We start from the raw sequence: 23,028 nt of genomic DNA, 5'->3' as shown, positions 1-23,028 counted from the left end.
AACGTATTTTATTCTAGGCTTAAATGTTTTATTCAAAATAACTTTCCTAAATTACATGGTATAGGAGGGTGAGTTTTTTTATTGGTGTGACAAACTAAAACAGGGGTTAAATATTTTTTACATTATTTCATGATTACCGATGAGTACCTCTATGTCAGTCTGAATGTTATTCCGACCTGAGTTGTGACCAGATCATTTTTTTTACAATTTATATAATTCGTTCAGTTGAACGTTCGAAACTTCAAGTACATCACATATTTAATTACGGGTAATGACATATAATTTAATGTTGTTACATGTAGTTATATATGAGTATATAAAATTATATATAACTTATATATGATTATATATAACTCATATATGATTATATATAACTTATATATGATTATATATAATTAGAGCTGGCCAATTTTTAGGTCTAATTATACACTAGTCACAAAAATTAAGGGATATAAAAAAAATTCCAAATTTTTTGGTGATTTTCAGCGAGCTGTAACTCCGAGGAAAATGATCGCACAGAAAAAAAAAAAAAAGCAAATTGTAGATCCAAGTGTCTAGTTTTTAGATATGACCATGAAAATTTTTTGTCATCGTCAGGTCTGGAGAAATCCTAAGAAAACTACTGAAAAAAAATTTTTCGAAATTTTTTTTCGTCTTAAAAAAGGTCTACGGGCTTCAAAAAAATTTTTTCGATTGTTTCGTTTAAAAGCTCTTTTAGTAAATTTAATACCCTTTAATTTGACGTAATCAAAAGCCTGTACGATAATTTGCCGCGGAGTTATCGTCAATCAAAGCAAAAAGTTTTTTTGACTTTGGAAATCAATAACTCTGGAAATAATGACCGTATAGGAAATCGAAGGAGGGTTTTGAAAACTACACAATATTCTCTATAAGAGAACGTAAACCGCTTTTGAAGAAAAAATTTTTTTGAATTGAAAACTCGGACTGAAAAAAGACAAAAATTCGCATAATTAAGGATATTTGGATAACTTGGTATAACTTTGGATAAAATGGATGAACGAAGGATATCGTTGGTAATTTTTTAACTTCAAAGTGTCCCCTAAAATCCCTAAGAAATTCAAAGCGCTGCGATTTTTTGTTCATAGTGCCCAGAAGCTTCAAATTCTGTGTTTTCGCAAAAATCACCATTATGAGCAATTTTGTGATTTTTATTCATTTTTCCATTGAAAAAAAATTTTTTTTTCAAAATTCTTTATTTTTTCGATCAAAGAGATTGATTTTTCAAGAAATTTGAAAAAAAAAAAATTTCAATTTTTTTCGAAAATTTTTTTCGAAATTTTCTCAATTTTTTTCGACTGTTGTTTTACCGCCGGCATTAGCGTTACTCAAAGTGTACCACGTGGAGGTTGCTCGGTCGGATTTACGCTTCTCACACACACACGTGTGTGTGTCTTTGTCTGCGTGTTTGTCTGTTTGCAGCTGCCGAATGACCTCTGTACGCACGGCAGTAACTGCTCAGTACCGAGTATTGCCACCTCTGTTCCGAATCACAGCTCGTAAACGCTCTTGCATGTTGATGCATCGTCGAATATCACGTTGCGAAATTCCTTGCCAACAACGTAACAACGCTTGAGTCAACTGATGAAGATTGTGCAGTTGCGGATAGTCTCGCCGCAATCGACGCCCAAGCATGTCCCAAACATGCTCAATTGGGTTCAAATCAGGACTCATCGCTGGATGATTAAGCGTTGTTACGTTGTTGGCGCGGAGAAAAGTTCGCGTACGAACTGCAGTGTGAGGACGAGCATTATCCTGCATCAAAATGAACGGTCTTGCCCCCATGCGTGTGCGCATAGGCAGGACGTGTGGCTCCAGAATTTCGTCGACGTACCTATCGGCAGTCAACGTCCCACGAACGATGACCAACGGGGTTCTGGTATTGAAGGACACGCCTGCCACACCATGACTGATCCACCATTGAAAGCTGTAACTGGTCTCGTAAAACCATCCCGATCTCGTTCTCCACGACGGCGCCAAACGAGAGATCGTCTATCGCTGCCATGAAGACAAAATCGAGATTCGTCAGTCCATAATACACTGGTCCACTGTCTACGACCCCAATGGTGATGATCATGAGCATAGGCCAATCGGGCTCGGCGATGTCGTGGAGTGAGCATAGGCACGCGATTTGCGCGTCTAGCGCGTAGTCCTTGCTCTCGAAAGCGATTTCGAACCGTCGATGCCGATATGTGTTGTTGGGGAGGACGTTGTCGACGATTGCGAAATTGATGAGCGATCGTGTGGGCATGCGCAGTAGGGTTTCGACGAGCATCTCGAATGATAGCTCGATCATCACGCTCGGTAGTGATTCGTAGTCTACCTTGACCCGGACGACGATCGTAACTTTGAGTCGCGTTAAATCGGGCATAGGCCCGACTGATAACGGACTGGCTCACTCCCATAGAAGCTGCTACTTCCACCTGACTGTAGCCCTCTTGAAGGAGGGTAACAATGCGAGCCACATCTGTGGCAGCTAAATGTCGACGAGGCATATCAAAAGGTGCTTATCAAAGAAAAGCTTACAAAAAATTCACGTAAGGAATTTAGGCTAAAAAGAAAACGTAAAATTCAAGTTTTGTGTGAGGAAAAGCCGAACTCCGCGGGGGTATATCAATTTGTTTTTATTGAATTTTTAAAATGAGATTTAAAACTAAGGCAGTTGTAGCGGACAGAAAAAATTGAGTTAATTTTTTTGACAATAGTGAAGCATTCTGAAGACGATAAAAAAAAAAATTTTGATAAAAAAATTTCGAAAAAAATTTTCGAAAAAATTGAAAATTTTTTTTTTTTTTTTTCAAATTTCTTGAAAAATCAATCTCTTTGATCGAAAAATAAAGAATTTTGAAAAAAATTTTTTTCAATGGAAAAATGAATAAAAATCACAAAATTGCTCATAATGGTGATTTTTGCGAAAACACAGAATTTGAAGCTTCTGGGCACTATGAACAAAAAATCGCAGCGCTTTGAATTTCTTAGGGATTTTAGGGGACACTTTGAAGTTAAAAATTACCAACGATATCCTTCGTTCATCCATTTTATCCAAAGTTATACCAAGTTATCCAAATATCCTTAATTATGCGAATTTTTGTCTTTTTTCAGTCCGAGTTTTCAATTCAAAAAAATTTTTTCTTCAAAAGCGGTTTACGTTCTCTTATAGAGAATATTGTGTAGTTTTCAAAACCCTCCTTCGATTTCCTATACGGTCATTATTTCCAGAGTTATTGATTTCCAAAGTCAAAAAAACTTTTTTGCTTTGATTGACGATAACTCCGCGGCAAATTATCGTACAGGCTTTTTGATTACGTCAAATTAAAGGGTATTGAATTTACTAAAAGAGCTTTTAAACGAAACAATCGAAAAAATTTTTTGAAGCCCGTAGACCTTTTTAAGACGAAAAAAAATTTCGAAAAATTTTTTTTCAGTAGTTTTCTTAGGATTTCTCCAGACCTGACGATGACAAAAAATTTTTATGGTCATATCTAAAAACTAGACACTTGGATCTACAATTTGCTTTTTTTTTTTTTTCTGTGCGATCATTTTCCTCGGAGTTACAGCTCGCTGAAAATCACCAAAAAATTTGGAATTTTTTTTATATCCCTTAATTTTTGTGACTAGTGTATATGTTATATTATATATAACCATATATAATTAGGCAAAATCATTTTTTCCCGGGAGATATTTTTCAATCGTAATTTAACTTTATTCACTATCCCATTTTCGTTCAAAAATGATAGTTGTCACGTGATAGGTTATAGTTTTTATATCATGAAGTAAATTTTATCTCCGAATAATTGAAACTTCAATTGTCCAGATCACAAGTAATAGATCGAGTCTTGTTCAAATTTGAAATTTTTTTTGTTGTAACGATTTTGATAATCAATTATTAATCGATTTTTCAGGCAATTCATTCGAGATTCGCCCACTCCTAGCGTGGGTAAAAAAAGCTTGGCAAAGTTGTGCAGCCGCGAACAAATCGGTAAAAGGCCATGTCGGGGACAGATGCACGATACCATTCTCGATTGGGAACATCAACTGCCTGATGGAGATCTCGCTTTGTCTGATTATCATTCTAGGTAATTTCGATAGCTATTATTATAATCTTCGAACACTTTTTCATAATACATTGATATGGTCATGTTTGTCGAAAGAGTTAAGTGAGATAAAGACACTCTCTCAGGTAAATCATACTGACTGAACAGTACTTCATATCAATTTAGATCGTTTGTCGAAAATATCTTATTGTAGTTGGTACAATTTTTTTTTTTTTTTTTTTTTCACTAAAAGGTATAAAATTAATAAAAACATCTAGAAATCGATTGACTGTTCAGGCTAAACCTACAATTTCCCGCTAGGTTTGAAATTGAAGCTTGAAATTGCACTTATAACGTTTTTGAGTTCTTTGAGCTCAAAAATACAATTTGTGTGTTATTTTGAGCTCTCCGTGCTAAAAGAAATAACTTTTGTATGCTTTTGAGCTCTTCGAGCCGTCGAAACTTGGTTTAATAAACACCACTTGAAACTCGCCAAGCACAAAACCGAGATGGTCGTCCAGACACGTCAAAAAGGGTTCCCAAAACCACTTGCTGTGGATATGGGAGAAATAACACTGACGTCAACAAGGACCCTGCGCTATCTAAGGGTAATGATAGACGAGAAACTATCTTTCCGCAAACACCTCGATAATTCTTGCAGAGAAGCCAGCAAGACGGTATCTAGCCTATCAAGGATCATAGCGAACACGATGGGACCACGAACTAAAAAGAGAAGAGTTCCTTTGGAAGTAGTCCATTTAGTACTTTATGGAGCGAAGATATGGGCAGATATATTAAAGCAGACCTACCGGCGGATAATGGCAGCAATGCAACGGCGAGGCGTTATCAGGGTTGCATGCTCCTACCGCACGGTTTTTAAAGCGGGTGTATTGGTCATTGCGGGAGCCGCTCCCATCGACTTACTAGCGTTCGAAAGAGTAAAACTCTATGATGCTAAAACCAGTGGTGAAAACATGGAGGAGGTAAGAGCAAGGATAAAGGCGGACACGCAGCAAGAGTGGCAGAACCGATGGGCATCAGGGGAGACGGGCCGGTAGACGGCGCGCTTGATCCCAAACATCAACGTCTGGCTTTCTCGGAAGCACGGGGACACGGACTTCTTCCTTACCCAGTTATTGACGAGACACGCGCAGTTTAACGCCTATCTCTTCAAGATGGGGCTGCACCGCATGCAAACGTGCAAATACGGCCCGGACTAAATCGACGACGCTGAACATACATTCTTCGAGTGTATATGGTGGAAGGACTACAGAAGCAGCACCGAAGAAACTATTGGCACCACGCTCTCCCTTAAGAGCTTGGTAACCTGCATACTCAAAAAAGAAGATAACTGGTCAGCTGTCGAAACCTACGAGCAGCGCCTTTTGAAAGAAAAAATCGCAGAAAAAGACCAGTAACCAGAAGTAGGCGTCGTGAAATGTAACACAGACTGGATTGAAGTAATGCTAACGCATTTTTTTTTTTTTTTTTAGTGGGTAAGAATCCCACACTACCGACTATCATCCTTCAATAATAATGCTGTCTTTGAAAGATTTTTTTGCTTCTCTACAAAAAAAAAAAAAAAAAAAAAAAGAGCGTGTGTACAGAGTACACATGTTAGAAGTGAAACTTCTTTGGCAAACTCAATTTATAATTCATCAATTAATAGTTAATAGATGTCAAAGACAGGTACATAAAGGATTTATGCATATATAGTATTGAAAGGATTAAATGAGAAAAATTTACACTATTAATATCACATATTCTTTCAATTTATTTCTTCAATATGTACAACATCATCTGATGGTATTTGTAATGATATAGTTGTCACTAAAGCCTTATATGGTAACTAAAATATGAAACATAAGTTCTTGTTTCAATATTTTCTAAATTTCTCGGCAAAAGAGCAATTTCTCCCTCTCATCGCCTATCAATAGACTGATTAATGCTTGTAATTTTGTAGTCCAATATGACAATAATATTGACCTCCTGGACTACACGTTGCAATGCCAATGCCCTCGCATCTATTATAACTAACTCTAGATAATTTAATCATTGCAGAATATCATTCTCCGGTACCAACATAATCTCACAAATTATATCGAATAATTAAAATTACTATACATTTTTATTATATTGTGCAATGTGTTTTAATATTAAACACCCTAAACTGATAGCCTAAAAATTTCTTCCTTTCTTTTTTTTTTTATTTTTTGTTTTGTTTTTCTTTTATATTGTTTTTACATGCAACATATGTTAATACATATCAACATACATCTTTGTATATTTTTGTAACCTCATAACTGGCCGTACAGGCTGTCAGGTTTTGTTAAATAAATAAATAAATAAATAAATATCGTGTAAAAATGGCATCTATTGTGGTTCCGTATTTAGTTGTCGACATGTTAGGATTATTATTTAATTGCCGACTAAATTTTTCATATAAAAAGGTAACTAATGGTGTCGAATATTAAAATATCTGAATAAAAACGTTAATAAAACAGTATAAACAAACACGAGGTTATAAAATACATAATAATAATAACATTTAAGAGCAGTGTACCTACAATCTAAAATACAACGCATGTGCACATGAAAATAACATTTCTACAGTGTAAAAGTATAGAATTCCTTTATATCTTTATCTTTTTCTCTCCAACTACGTATATATATGCATCTTTTAATGTGACGCTCATATTATGATTATTGTGACGCTCATATTATTATTATTGTGACGCGACCTTGAAATTTTACCCTCAACGCGCGCAAAGAAATTTCACGTAAAAAAAAAAGCAACAAACACTCAGCCACATACCTCGGCGGGAATAGTCAGAATGGCTTCGTGGGATCTCAAAACGTGGAGATCCGATGAAAACTCGACTTTCGAAAATTGGTCCGAAATCAATAACTTCTCCTCAGTGGAAAATTTTCAATTATCTCAGCGAAAAGTTAAAAAAACAAGTAATAGTTGTGATATTTAATAATTGAATGAAATTTTGTTGTAAGTTTAAGAATTGATAAAAAAATTTTTGAATATACTTGGTGTGCGTTAGTGAGTACCCCAAATTTTTTGTCCACTTACACAGATTCACAAAAAAAAGTGGTCTGTGCTGGGTGTTCGACAAAGATTTTCTGATATATTTTTTACCGCTGAACACAAATCTAAGGTCAAAATTGGGGGTACAACTGCAAAAAAACAAAAAAATAAAAAAAAAACGATAATGATAATGATAATGATAATTGTAATCTCATAATTTTAGTCGTTTCCTGATCCTTTTCCTCTTCAAATTACCTGCGCAACGGATATCTGCTACGTTTCTCTCTACTGTTTCTCTTTGTAGCATCCAGCAGTAATCTGTAAGCATATTTACTCCCCACTGCCCCTGAAATTGCCGTTCAAATTCTTCGAGATCTTGATGAAATCTCTCTCCTTTCTCTTCACTAAAGTCTCCCTTGCTCTCCGAAGAAAGTGAAGTTTTAAATTCATTAGGCAATCTGAACGCTGAAAGTTTGCAATCATATTAGCCATGATATTTTCGTAATCAACATCCTTAATGTTACCTAAAAACTTGGTTCACACTTCCTTGATACTTAGCCATGATGCCTTGTCTTGTTCATCCATAACTGAAACAAATATTTTTTTTGAATAACGTCCGGATTTTCGGTCTATCAAAGATGCCTTTTCTCAATTTCGCATCTGATTGGTGAGAGGTTTTTCCATATAGCTGGAGTTTTAAATTCAAGTTTCTCCTTGTTCTGATCCTTCTCAAATCGGTTAACCATATTATAGCATGAACCACAAACACCATTAGGCATCCAATTTTTTAAATTGAGAGAAACTTCCATAATAAAACACTTTTGATAAAAAGTCATAAACCTATCTGTGAGTTTCTTTATATTTTTCATCTCAATATATTTTGCACAAACGTAACAAAAGGTATCAGGATTCTTAGAACATTCATGATCGTCATGAGTACTAGAAGATACAGCTAAATTTTGAGTAGAAGCATTACAATCCATTAAAATAAACAAATCCCGCACGCTAGAATGCCTGGCCCGATCGCAGGTGAGCCAGTTACCCCAGGGGTGATAACCCTCATACCTTCCCAGGTATGTGCCTAAGTCTGAGGGCTTTCTCACTTTGAAGAGGACAATGTCAACTTGTCGTTGATCACACTACGGCATCATTTTCATATTCTAGCGCTTCCCTGTAAGACAGCGTGCCTCCGCTGGCTTCGATACCACGAACTGTTGGCTAGTGAATCATTCTACACATCCCGTTAAAGGGCGGTTGTCATCGTAGTCTAAATAGTCTGTGGTAGGAGGTTTTTGCCGGTAAATATATCGGTATCATTCGATAAAAGATATTAATAAAACACAATAAGTGGCAAATAAACATATTTACATGTATGCTACAGAGAGAAACGAAGCAGAAACTGAAATTTAATCATAACATGCTAAAAATACTATTAGATCATGGATTTTATGGGTTTTTTTTTATTTTTCTCCGTTTTTTGCAGTTTGACCCCCAATTTTGGCTTCATATTCGTGTTCAGCGGTAGAAAATACGTCGAAAAATCTTTGTCATGCACGCAGCACAGACCAATTTTTTTAAGTAGATTTCATAGAAATCTAACTATTGCATTTATCCTCATGGTAGAATTTTCGAAAAATATTACTATTTCCTGACTCAATTCATCGAGCTGGTTAAGAAAATACATACAGTTCAAAACTTTATATACATATATAGGTTTAATTATAGGGAGGTTTAATTGGGCACTTCCGGCGAAAATTTGAATTTTCAGCGGAAGTGCCCTAACTAAGCTCCAGTTAAAAAATTCTATGAAAATCAAATTTATCGTCTTACGATAAATATATTCCATTTTTATAAGGTCCATCAAGGAAGTTACATTTTGGCACACCCTAATATATATATATTAGGGTGGGTCAAAAAAATCAACTATTTTTTTTTTTACAATTAATACGGAAAAATGGGTTACTAGGCACCTTAAAAAAATTCTCACCAAATATGAACTCTTAATTTTAATAGGAAGATCCTCCGCGTCGCAGTTTTTCATTTTTTTCTCAGTTCAATAGAAAAAAATTCATTCCTCATCATTAATTGGTCGTACAGAAAAAATTTTTCTAAGAATTTTGTAGGAAATTTAATGCTCTACAAAAAAGGTATCTTATGTTTTTTCCGTAAACCTCACCATTTCACTAATATTGAAGATTTAAGATTGATTATTTTAAGTCAAATGTCACTTTTGGTTATGAATTTTATAACTCGACAAGAAATGGCTATTATTGAATGGGCAATAGAAATTTTTGTAGCAAATTAACTGCTCTATAAAAATGGTATCTTATATTTTGGCGATTAAATTAATCGTTCAAAAGATATTCATCATCAAACTTTCATGTATATCGATTTTAAGAGTTTTTGATTAAATAATCGCAAAATTTCAATTTAATCTATCAGTTTTGAGAAAATTTCATTTTTTGTCTTTAATGTAAGTATTATTTGAATTTTGTTTTCAAAATTTTTATTCGATAATTCCAAACTTTTTATTTTTCATCATTAGAAATGACGATCATGTTGTTTTTTTATAACGTCTTCAAAACGTCTTAAAAAATTTTTCCACTACAGCTGTATATTGTCCTTGGGAAAATTTCTTCTGTAGAGAATTTTTGTTTTGTATTCTATTTACTCTGTTTCCCTTGTGAACTAGCGCCACCTACATTTTTCTTTATAGTTATATTGTTTTTATTTGTTTACATTTTCTACAGCATTTCTAGTGTTTCCACAAGTTATGATCTTGTATATGTGATAAAACGATTAAATATTTACAAATTTTGCGGTCACTACATAAATTTATATATTTATCGAAAATATGGATAAGGAAATTCATTTGATCGGAAAACCCATGCAAAAATTTCAGAACGTAAGTTGCCAACAGTGAAAGAGGTTGTGAGTGTTTTTTTATCAGCTCAAAGTGTTAAAATGTTCTATCAAACAAAGTGCTAAAAGCGCAACTGATCAAGTTATTGAACTATGGAAAAACAACCAGATTCCGACTAGTGGATCAACTAATGTAATACAAAAAATTCTTCGCTATCATAACCGATGGTTGAAATTGCAAAAATCTTTTGTGCGAAAAAATCATCAGCCCAAAACAAAAATGTAATAATATTTCAGAATGAAATCAAAGCATTATTTGATATTGTAGATCATAAATCAATAAAACTGCTTGATAATGATATTCGTGAACTATATTCAAATCAAAAAGTGATACCCGGAAAGAAATTCCTTCAAATAACCCAAATAAATTAAACAGTACTATGAATACGATGGAAGTAGATGAAAGTCGTGAGTATTTACAACATTTAATTATTATAAATTTTAATCAGAATTGAAAATAAATTAAATTGATTATAAATTATGAATAATAAAGTATATTATTGTTTTTCTAATTAATTATATCATAAATGTCAATATGTTCGTAGATGATAAATAAAAAACTCTTTGTGTTCCTTATTTGATGTCAAAATGAATGAGTTCCATATTTTTGCTTCCATTAATTAAATAACAACGCTTATTTTAGATTTGAATCAACCCTCAACCAGCCATGAGATTGTTCGAAGTGAGGAATCAGAGTCATCTTCAACCCTTGACATTAAGTCAAGCTACAAATTTCGGTTCAGATTTAGAGTATGTGCCTCAAATACCGACAACACGAGCAAAAATAAATATTCTAACTCCAGAGCTTATCTCAGCACTCGACAGAGCTAATGTTAGTAGTAGAAATGCGATGTTCATTATTGCTCCAGTTCTATCAAGTGTTGGTGTTAATGTAGAAGATACAACTCTTAGTTATCGAACAATTCAACAAACTCGCATGCTCTTACGAAAAGACATTGCTATAGGACTAAAAGATAACTTCAAAGCTCATGATAAATATGTCGTGCATTGGGATGGGAAAATACTGAATGACAATTCTGAATCGAAATTTGTGGATCGATTACCGATTATTTTGACTGCTTTTGGTACTGAGCAGTTACTTGGAGTTCCAAAAATGAATAGTGGATCGGCAGAAAATCAAACAGCAACCATTTTGTCAACGTTAAATCAATGGGGTATTATTAGTTACATCAAGGTGATGTGTTTTGACACGACTGCGGTTAATACGGGTAACTAATCAATGATAAAATATTTAAAAGAAAATTTTATTTTCATCGTTCTAGTTGAATTGTTTTCATACATTAATTAAATTTTCGACACGTGCCCATTAGTTATAATTCTTTATTTATTTATAGATTTTAAATATGCGTTACAATTTTTATTAAATACAGAACTTAAAGTGTAATTATCTATTTTTACTATACAGGAATCCATCATGGTACATGTAAAGAAATTGAAAAGGCCTTAGGAAAAGAATTAATTTGGTTACCATGTCGCCATCATATTTATGAGATCATTTTAAGGAGTGCATTCGAAGTCTATTGGCCAGTATCATCCGAACCAAATGTTCCAATATTTGGCAGATTCAAAAAATTTTGGGACACATTCGATAAAACGAAGTATAAATCTGGTGTTGAAGATAGTATTGTTGCTAATATTATTACGAATGAAAAAAATAATCTATCTTCATTTATTAAGCGATACTTACAGGTATTATTTAAATACAATTTTAAGTGTAGAGGATAATTTTTGATTTTTTACGAATAATTGATTACTTTTGGTAGTTATCGCAACCCCGAGATGACTATAAAGAAATATTGGAATTGTCATTAATTTTTCTGGGAGAAATGCCACGAGAGCAAGTTTTCTTCAAGCGTCCTGGTGCAGTTCATCATGCAAGATGGATGGCAAAGGCAATTTATTGCCTAAAAATGTTTATTTTTAGAGATGAATTTGATCTTTCTAAGAAAGAATTGGATGGTCTTCGACAATTTTGTATTTTCATAGTTATGGTGTATGTAAAAGCTTGGTTTTCATCAACTTCTGCGACTTCTGCTGCTAATCACGACTTAGAGTTTATGAAAAATTTAATTGAGTACAGTAAAATTAATTCTTTAATTTCCTTGGCTACATGTGAAAAAATGACTTCACATTTATGGTACTTAAGTGATGAACTTGCTATTTTATCACTTTTTGATGATACCGTTCCATTAAACATAAAGAAGAATATTGTCGAAGCTGTTAAGACTCGCGAAGGTACAGATTCTAAAGCAAGAAGATTTATTATTGATAGAAAAAATTTACATTTAATTCTGCAAAAAATATAAGTGACTTTGTTTCTAAGAAGTCATTAAAACTTTTTGAGATCTTTGATCTGCCGTATGATTTTCTTGACAAAAATATTGATTTATGGTCTGCTGATGAGAGTTATAATGAAAATAAAGAATTTTTCGCATAATTAAAAGTTGTTAATGATGTGGCAGAGCGAGGTGTCACATTAGTAAGTGAATATAACCAATGCTTAACGAAAGACGAAGAGCAATTTCAATTTTTATTGCAAGTTGTGAAAGAGCATCGAAAAAACTACCCTACTTGCGCCAAAAAATTGTTTGAAAATAAATAGCTCAGTTGAAAATTGAAATAAAAAACTTTCTTATAACTAATTGGACATTTTTTTCTCTAAAACTGAAATCATAATATATTTATAATGAAAACTTTGCTTTTTTTATTGATAAATGATTAACTAAGCGTTAAATAATGTACAATTTATTTTTTTAAATGTAGATAAAAATACTTACACATAAAAAAAGCTTGAAAAACATTTTGAAGTTTCTCAGTTGATGAAAAAAAAATTTTTTCGTGTAAATTTTCTCAAAACTGATAGATTAAATTGAAATTTTTCGATTATTTAATCAAAAACTCTTAAAATCGATATACATGAAAGTTTGATGATGAATATCTTTTGAACGATTAATTTAATCGCCAAAACATAAGATACCATTTTTATAGAGCAGTTAATTTGCTACAAAAATTTCTATTGCCCATTCAATAATAGATATTTCTTGTCGAGTTATAAAATTCATAAACAAAAGTGACATTTGACTTAAAATAATCAATCTTAAATCTTCAATATTAGTGAAATGGTGAGGTTTACCGAAAAAACATAAGATACCTTTTTTGTAGAGCATTAAATTTCCTACAAATTTCTTAAAAAACATTTTTTCTGTACAACCAATTAATGATGAGGAATGAATTTTTTTCTATTGGACTGAGAAAAAAATGAAAAACTGCGACGCGGAGGATCTTCCTATTAAAATTAAGAGTTCATATTTGGTGAGAATTTTTTTAAGGTGCCTAGTAACCCATTTTTCCGTATTAATTGTAAAAAAAAAAATAGTTGATTTTTTTGACCCACCCTAATATATATATATATATATATATATATATATATATATATATATATATATATATATATATATATATATATATAAAGTCTCCATACCTTGTAAGATTTTTGAATTTGATGAAGACTCCTTTGATCCAGTTGTTTTTCCCCTTTGGACTTTTCTGTTGGCACTTGTCTTGATCATTCAACTACTTCTGCCGGTTGGAAAATTGCTTACTCGCACGTAAACCCCAAAATACCCCCACTTAATGCTAATTGGGTCCCGAAGATCGAGACGCGCCAATGCTATGTCGAATAATTATCAATATCCGGCGACTTATCGATTTAGGGTAATTTTACCCTGTTACAAATTCACTGTTTTCTAGCCCTATATTACTCGTTAAGAAGAAAAATGGTTCAGATAGACTTTGTGTAGATTACTGAGAGTTAAATAACGTTAAATGTCGGACTCGAACATTGACTAGTGACATGTCAATGCTAATATCGACTAAAACCTTTCCTTCGTTTCTCTTGCCTCTGATCCTCATGGAAACCGCCGTTAGGCATTACTTCATGAGGGGAGGATCTAGTTATTGCTCTTCCTCCAGGTGTTATCTTCCTTCCTTCTATCTTCTGTCATTAGCGCTTCTTCTTTCGATGGACCGCAAGTCTGTGAGGACTTATGTTGCAAACGTGTTGTTAGCGTTCCAGGCAGCTTCTGATGACAACATTGCTTCCACTAGTGAATCTGGTTGTATTCTCTGGTTCAGGATTCTCTCCAACTCTTCACGCTGTGCATCGAAACGAGGACATACAAAGAAGACGTGCTCTGCGTCTTCTGCGACACCTGAGCAGGACGAGCACTCTGAAGAATTATCTTGCCTAAAGCGGTGTAGATATTCTCGAAAGCAGCCATGCCCTGACAACATCTGTGTAAGGTAGTAGTTGACCTCGCCGTGATTTCGGTACAGCCATACGTCAATCCTTGGTATAAGACGATGAGTCCATCTGCCTTTTTCTGCAGCATTCCATTGTTGTTGCCAACGCGTGATACTGGTCTGTCGCTCTTCTATCCGAATCTCGTCAGCACTTAATGTGGTATTTGACTTTCTTCGTTAGTAAAGGGCTCGTCTCTCCTCAGCTAGAACTCTAAGAGGCAGAGTTCCGGAAATAACACACACTGCCTCCTCAGATATTGTGCGGAAGGCGCAAGCTACTCGTAGGGCACTCAGTCGATATACCGGTCCAGCCTTTCTCCATGCTTCCTGTAAGTCAAGTACATCAGCCCAAATAGATATGCCGTATGTGAGCATTGATGTGACGACAGATGACAGTAATAGTCGTCTGCTCTGCTTTGGGCCTCCAATATTAGGCATCAATCGTGCGAGACTAGCCCTCACTACCGATGCTTTCGCACTGACATGTTCCACCTGCTGCTTGAAGTTGAGTCGGGCGTCGAGCATCACTCCCAAATATCGGATATAAGGTTGTGATGTGATTTCTTGTTCACCAGCTCTTAACTTGATGGTCTCTATCACTTGCCTGCTGGTGATGAGCACTGCCTCGGTTTTCTGCTGGGCAAGTTGCAAGTTCACCGTGTCCATCCACAAGTTGACTCATCTGAATGTGATATTGAACGCCAGTTGTATTTCTTCGAGGTACTTTGCGACGATCACGACAGCTATATCATCCGCATAAGCCACAAGTTTGACTTCTGTCGGCAATGTTATTCTCAGGAGTCTATCATACATGATGTTCCATAGCAGAGGGCCTAGAACCGAGCCCTGTGGCATTCCCCCAGTGATTTCGTACTCTTTCGGACCGTTCTTCGTGTCATATTTCAGGGTCCTATCCGTAAAGTAACTTGCTACGATTCTACGGAGGTACCCAGGCACATTTTTCTCTTCGAGAGATCTCATTACACAGTCCCAGTTAGCGGAATTGAAGGCGTTCTTAATGTCTAAAGCAGCCACTAAGCAGTATTTCTTCTTTCCACCCTTCCATCTAGTTCCTACAATTGCATCCTTGGCTGTGTTGACAACCAGGTTGATTGCATCCAGTGTGTGTGTGTGTGTGTGTGTGTGTGTGTGTGTGTGTGTGTGTGTGTGTGTGTGTGTGTGTGTGTGTGTGTGTGTGTGTGTGTGTGTGTGCGTGAAAATCTCTTATAACTTTTGAACAGTTGAACCGATTTTATCGCGGTTGGTGCCATTCGAAAGGGTTTCACTAAACTTAGATTTCCTAGAAATTTAAACCGATTCGGACCAATAGATTTTGAGAAATTTAGAGAAATCTAAAAAAAACATAGGAAAAAAAATTTTTTCAGAAGTAGTTTTTTGGAATAACTTTTAAACGGCTTTACCGATCGATTTCAAAAACTAATCAACTCTCAGTTAAAAAAAACTACGTAGATTGCCGCCAATCCAGTCAAAATCGGTTTATTGGTTCAAGAGATATCGTGAACGAAAAAAAACCAAAAAAAAATGTTTTTTTCACATAACTTCGATATTTCTTTTCGAATCGTTTTTGGTGAAATAGAATAATTTTCAGAGCTTAAAAAACTGAGTCGATCGCCGTCAAGAACTTAAAAATTAGTTGATTGGTTCGAGAGATATCCACGACGAAATATTTGGATACAAGGGTTTTTTCAACATTACTCCGACATTTTTTGGAATAACTTACAAACAGCTCGACCGATCAATTCCAAAAACTAATCAACTCTTAACATTAAAAAATTTCGTCGATCGCCATCGGTCCAGTCAAAATTGGTTCATTCATTCGTGAGTTATCGTTAACGAAAGAAAACCGAAAAAAGTGTTTTTCCAGAATTACTCCGAAATTCTTGGTTCGATTAAACAACACGGAAAAAAAATATATAAAAAATTACATTAGTAATATCGTAATCCAGGACTAGACCTTTATTATCTTGATTTTTACGATGCTGCCGTCAACAGAATGTAATTTGAATTATTGAAAATTACGATGTTATTTAGTAAATTTTTTTTCTGTAAGAGCAAGTGAATGAAGACGCATACTATATGTTTTAATAAAAGAAAGACAGAGTCCCGTAGTTTGCGGTGCCACCACCAAAAGATGACTTACTACTGTATGGAGGGTCTTATTATGTGACTGAACAGTGAGTTTAGATATTCTCTCCGAAGCGTTAGGGGATAAACCTTGAACTTGTGGAGGAGAGGACTCCGGGTTCGATTCCTCGGTGATGCAGAGTAATTTTTTTCGGTGACCTAAGCTTCTTTTTAATTTGAGTGATAGAAATTTACGATGCTGCATCGTAAAAATTACGATGTTTAAGTTTAGGTCCGGCACTACAATATTCTATACTAAAAATTACGATGTTTTCACCGTAATTTTTCATACAGTTTTCTTTCCGTGTAAACTTACAGATTCTTTATAGAGCTTAAAAAATTGCGCCGAATGCTGCCAACTGCGTAAAAATCAATTCATTTATTCAAAAGTTACTGCAGTTTTAAAATTTGAAAAATTGTGTTTTATCGAAGTTTTATCAGACTTTTGAGCTCAAACAGCTCAAAAGCATAGAAAAGTTGTCTCTCTAAGCTTATGGAGCTTAAAATAACACATAAGTTGTATTTTAGAGCTCGGAGAGCTCAACAACATCATTAGTGCAGTTTTAAGCGCTTGATATAAATTAACGGGAAGTTGTATGGATGGCCTTCAGGGTCTACCGTTTTTCTAGTTTTTTATTATCGAAAATCATGACAGTTATTTTATTAAAAATAATCTTATGAACGTGATCTTAGCGCGATTTTTCACAGTAAAACTGTTTTTTCTAGGATGTAGATATGTGACAGTCGACTTTAGTTTCTTATTAATTTAAATTAAACGAGACCGAGTAATACAGCTATCTGTAGTACGAAATTACTTTCTGTAATTCTGAAGCTATAAGAAACAAAATTCGATTTCGATCCGTAAATTTTTTCGGTAGTTATCATGACTACATACAAAAATCTAGGTACATACAGACATTTGGACGTTTATGAAGTATTATTTTCGAACAGTTTTTTCTCAAAATAGCAACATAAGATAATCTTTCAGAATTTATGAGCTAGATTTTTTAGGATGTTTTCTTAAAGTACGTCCACTTATATTTTTCAATGAGTACAAAATATGCTTGGAGAGCTTCAAAACGTGATAATAAATGAAATTTCGAGCGCTTTGCATTTGAAATTAGTAGGAAGTTGCAGGAATGGCCTGTCGGGTCAACCGTTTTACTAGTTTTGTTTCCAAATGTAAAATTGAATCTAACATTAATGTTGTGTTACAGCATTGCAGATTTGAGTATTTGTTTAGGCACTTCGTTACAGATAGTTCCAAGTGCAAATCTACCTTTATTTACGAAAAATCATGGCGGTCGTCTCGTTATCTGTAATCTACAATCAACTAAACATGTCAGTATAATTTAATATCTCTAATTTTGAAATGTATCACAGCTTATTAATGTATTTGTATTTTAGGATAAACAAGCTGATCTGGTAATTAATGGTAATGTGGATGATATATTTTCCATTATAATGGAAAACTTACAATTGCAAATTCCCAATTATGACAGTAGTTTTGATAAGACGAAAAAGATAAATGCACTGCCGACAAATATGGAATGGTCAATTTCATTACACCAAATAAAAAAAATGAAAGAACTCTATAAATCAATCCGTAAAACTCATAGTCGAAAAAAAATATCAACATAGTAAAAAAAAATAAAATTTTTTAGAAATCAACTATTTCAAGTTGTCATAAATTTTCAAGCTTTTAAAAAATTTTCGGTAATTAATGCATGAATAATCTTTATCACTTTAAATGATAAAAAAATATAATAAAATTAACATTATGATTTTTTGTTTTCTTAAAGGTTTTCTTTAAATAAATAAATCATCAATTATTTAAACTGTTTTAATAGTATAAGTAATTTTCAACATTGAAAAGTTCCTTAACCCTTTTATTTTGTTACTTTTATATCGATAAATAAGACAGATAATTAAAAAAACAAAAATAAAAAATTATCAACAAATTTTCGAAGGTCGAAATTTTTTTTACATTTTTTTCTATAAGAAAATTTTTCGCCTTTTTTTCTTCTGGTACCTTTACTATTTATCGATATAAAAGTAACAAATCAAAAAAGAAAAAATTTTTTTAGCCATTTCTGAAAACTTGAAAAAAGATTTGATTAAAGGTGTACTCTAGTAGGTTACTTTTAAATATTCATTTTGGTCACTTTTGATTACTTTTTTTCTCAATTTTTTGAATGTATATGTATCTAAGAATTCCCGAAGATTTGTCAACTGTTTCAGGCGACTGCTTGCAGATTAAATTTTGGTAAGACTCGATGATTTTTTATTAAAAAAACTATTGGCAAAACCAATTTGGATTTTAAAAAACCTGTGTGCCAATGCAAATGCGAAAATAAGGCAAGAACGAGCTTTCTCGAAACACATTTTCATTAGTGAATGTGTACTACAAAGCGGCTAAATCCACTGCTATTTATTTTATTTATGTCAAATATTGAAGAGTTTTTCAGAGGAAATTGTTGTAAAGGACTTAATATAAATGGATTGATTGATATCCTCATATCGTTATTTGCTGATGATTTGGTTTTCTGGAAAAAAACTTGTATATCAAGAAGAAATTGCTGCTACTAAAAAGATACTGTGAAATGTATGGACCTATCATTAACATATGAAAAACTAAGATTTTACAGCTTAACATTAACAGTAAAAATATAAAATTAAAAAAGAAGAACTTCACATTGAATGGAAAACAGATCAAACTAGTAAGTTCTTGAAAACACTTGAGTTCAGTTTTCTCTGGCTTCCTATCAGGACAGAAAGGAGCCGAATCTGTGCTGTCTAAAACAAATATTGCCAGCTCGCCATCATTGTCTATCCTCGTTAAAAGTGAAGCTGACTCTTCGAAATCAATTATTAAACTTTATGACACTACTATTGCAATCATTTTCTTGTGCGATTCATACAGTACAGTTGGGAACTTTTACACACATGAATCCTTGAAAAAGCAGAAAAAAACTTTTTCAAGAAATTATTTCAACTAACTTGGTGCATATCTGGCTATGCTATAAGACTCGAATTAAGATTATTACCTGTGAAATATACAGTTTTTAAACAAGCGCGGAAATGGAAATTAAAATTGCTTAACATGCTCGGACACAGATATCCACGAACATCTTTCACAAGCTATCCTCAAAGCCTGAATGCGACCTAAAATTTAACTAGACCACACAATTTTACCTGTTTTTAAAAGAAGCAAGAGGTGATCATCTCTAGAGAAATCTAAGCAGCCAATACTGGAAAGCGAGGGAGTTCAGGATATTCCATAGATACGCTGTCGAGCTACGAAGTGAGGATATATTGATATGGAACCCTTCAACGCTATGTCAAAACAAATATCAACACAAACTTAGTTTAGAGCCAGTTAAATATATTAAGATAATATGTCCAATGAACTGTTTGAGGGTCTGTATCAACCTAATGCTGGAAAATAACTTTAGGATTAGACTAAAAAATGATAATAAACTTTTCACTTTTGACCCAAGTCAGATATGCATGAGCTGGAACAGCCAAAAACAAAGAAAGCATCCAATATGTATTAAAAGAATGCCCAACATATTCTCCCTTCAGAAAAAATTTTTAACTCAAAAACTGAGTGATTTAAGGATAAAGCAAACTTTCTAAAGAAAAATTTCTACCTTTTTATGACTAACATATCTATTATATTTACACTATGTGATGATTATGATAAACTAGAAAAACTTTAAATCTATCGGATTATTATTCTATAATAAGTCGGCGAAGTTGACCGAGCAGTCTGAATGCACAGACTTAGCCTACCCGTACAACGAGTTGATAGGATAGGGTTCGAATTTCGGTGGTTATATCTGTAGATTGGGCACAAAGTAACTACGGTACAGTACAATAATAACAATTATGATTATTGACTATCCTACAATAACCATTATCTATATGATACACCCAAATTACCTGAATCCATACTTACTTTACTTCTGAAGTTAATAGCCGTGGTATTCAATGTCTTGATGTAAAACTGTGTTAGCTTTATGAAACTGTGAAATTAATTTAATGTAATTTTGATTGCAAATTGAAATCCTATCGAGAAGAAGGATATTCTTAAGAAGGCAAAATCATTTTTGACAATTGTTAAAAATTAATACTAATAGTATATTTTGTACTGTCACATAAAACCTAGAACACATATGTTTTCTTGTTTCGGACAAGCCGTTGTTGAGATATCGGGTAAGAGCCGATCTGTTTTAAAATTATGGCATTCTATTGAACTGCAAGTTTTGCATGAAAAAATTGAGAAAAAATGATGAAAAAGATTTTTGTTTTTGTAATTTAAGACTTTATTTAACAACTGTTATAATCATACCCGCTTTTTGATTATTGAGATGATAGCTCCATTAAGAGAGATTGAGATTCGTGACAAGACAGCGCCGTGGATTACATGGGATATTAAAGTTCTTCAGCGTCGTCGGTCAAAACTCTACAGGATTTATAGAAAATCAGGATTTACCTTCAAGGAAAATGTGGAAATGCGTAAAGTGATTAAGCGAAAAATATTAGATGCTAAGAAGTGTTATTTTGATCGTCAATTTCGAGATTGTAAAAATGCGAGATCATTATGGAATGATTTTCGAAACTTAGGCTTGGTAAAACGTACAGATTCGACTACTGAACTTAATCTCAATTTAAATAATCTAAACGATTTCTTTGTTTCGGCGGCTGGTCCACCGTTGCAAAACATCGACAGTGAATACTTGAATGCTTGTGTGGTACAATGTGATATTTCGTTTACTTTCAAGACACTTACTCCCGCCGTTGTTAGAAAGGCATGCATGAGATTACCTTCCGGGTCTGTGGCTTTCAAATAAAAACTTATTAAGTTCTAATGTCCTATTTTCTGTCATACTTAACTATGTTATTTCATTTGTCACTTTCGGAGGGTTGTTTTCCTTCAGTTTGGAAGAAATCCTATGTATTGGCTTTGCCAAAAGTTCGTAGTCCAACTGAATATTCTAATTAAAGACCGATTTCATTACTTTGTACGTTATCAAAAGCTCTTGAGAGATGCGTCCATGACCAGATCTTGAAGCATCTACTATTAAATGGGATAGTTGACCAGTTTCAAACGGCTTTTCGGGTGGGTCTGAACACGCAAGATGCTATTTTAAAATTTTACGATGATGTTAGGTTAAATATAGATGAATCGAAGGTAACAACAGTGCTTTTTTTTGATTTCAGTAAGGCCTTTGACTCGGTAGTCTTTGATGTATTGATACTTAAGTTAATAGATACTTAAGAGCAATAGATTTTAGTAATACAGTAATTAATTGGATTATCTCTTACTTAAAGGGTAGATAACAGGTAGTGTGTGGTAGCAATGGTATGATTTCAGCATGAAAAGATGTTTTGTGTGGGATACCGCAGAGAAGTATTCTGGGTTCACTGCTCTACTCTATTTATGTGACAGATCTTGGTCGTCTTCTTTAACGTTGTAAACACTTATTTCATGCTGATACTTTGGTCATTTACCGGCAATGTAAAGTCAGTGATATTGTAAACTGTGTGAGTATTTTGAACGAAGAGATATCTAAAATATCCGAATGGTGCATTAAAAACGGGTTAAAAATGAATCATAACAAAATGAAAGCGACGATATTTGGAACAGTGTTTAAATTAGCGGACTTGAATTATGTTTATGTACTAGGGTGGGTCAAAAAAATCGAATAATTTATTTTTGACTTTATACTCTGAAAAATAGGTTCGTAGACACCTAAAAAGAATTCTCTCCAAGTATAAGCTCTTAATTATAACGGGAAGGTCCTCCGCTTTGCGGGTTTCTATTTTTTTCGAATAATCAGATAAAAAAATTTATATCTCGCTTCCAACTGCTTGGAAAAATATTCCGTGGCATAGATTTTGTGAGAAATTGAATGCTTTACAAAAAAGGTCTCTTATGACTTTTTCAAAAACTCAACCGATTAAAAGATATTCATAGTTGAAGTTTGGCTATTTTAAGGAAAATATTCGTTTTTATTATGAATTTTATAAGTCGATGAAAAAAATTATTTCGGATTGCGGAACTCATGATTTTGTAGGAAATTTACTGCTCTACAAAAATGGTCTCTTATGATTTTTGATTAAGTGAAGCCGTTACGAGATATTCATCGTCAAACATTAACGAATATCAATATTTCCAGTTTTTGATCAATAATTCGATAAATTTTAATTTAAACTATGAGTTTCAGGAAAATTTACATAAATTTGAGTTTCGATCGATAAAGAAATGTTATAAACAATTTTTTTAATATTGTTTTCAGTCTTGAGCTTGTTTGATTGCATTAAAACAAGAAATTAGAGCATTTTTTTCGACATATAGCCAATGATTAGTTTAATTTGAAGTGAATGACATATTTCTTTGTCAAATTTAATATGAAAAGTATTGAATCAAGTGAGAAACAACCAGTATTTAACTTTTTTATAGATAAATTTTTTATTGAATTATCAATTGCAATATAATTGTCTATATTTTTAACATAACAGTACGCTATTACTATAAATAAT

At 33.5% G+C, this 23,028-nt stretch overlaps 2 protein-coding genes across 2 annotated transcripts in view; both read left to right on the top strand.

Moving 5' to 3' along the window:
* Nucleotides 1-23,028, top strand: part of LOC141532127 (uncharacterized) — a 99,052-nt gene that overhangs the window by 8,196 nt on the left and 67,828 nt on the right. Inside the window, exon 3 of the mRNA XM_074250324.1 lies at nt 3,921-4,094. Within this exon, the coding sequence (XP_074106425.1) occupies nt 3,921-4,094 (174 nt within the window). The remainder of the gene's footprint in view (nt 1-3,920; nt 4,095-23,028) is intronic.
* On the top strand, nt 10,370-12,776 carry LOC141532088 (uncharacterized). The gene is made up of 3 exons (XM_074250261.1): nt 10,370-11,240; nt 11,438-11,721; nt 11,796-12,776. Exons 1-3 carry the CDS (start codon nt 10,679-10,681, stop codon nt 12,336-12,338), a joined length of 1,389 nt encoding a protein of 462 aa, XP_074106362.1. The 5' UTR covers nt 10,370-10,678; the 3' UTR covers nt 12,339-12,776.

Source organism: Cotesia typhae, unplaced genomic scaffold (assembly GCF_013202065.1).
Source record: "Cotesia typhae breed Kobodo isofemale line unplaced genomic scaffold, CoteBio_Ctyphae contig_56, whole genome shotgun sequence".
NCBI lineage: Eukaryota > Metazoa > Arthropoda > Insecta > Hymenoptera > Braconidae > Cotesia > Cotesia typhae.
The sequence above is the reverse complement of the archived record's forward strand: the minus strand, read 5'-3'. Positions and strand labels throughout refer to the sequence as shown.

What these genes read in the sequence shown, in the direction of transcription:
- LOC141532088 (XM_074250261.1), top strand. Translation starts at nt 10,679, where the DNA reads ATGAGATTGTTCGAAGTGAGGAATCAGAGTCATCTTCAACCCTTGACA. An exon ending in CACGACTGCGGTTAATACGG is followed by an intron (nt 11,241 to 11,437) that starts GTAACTAATCAA and finishes TTTACTATACAG; the next exon opens with GAATCCATCATGGTACATGT. An exon ending in TTATTAAGCGATACTTACAG is followed by an intron (nt 11,722 to 11,795) that starts GTATTATTTAAA and finishes TACTTTTGGTAG; the next exon opens with TTATCGCAACCCCGAGATGA.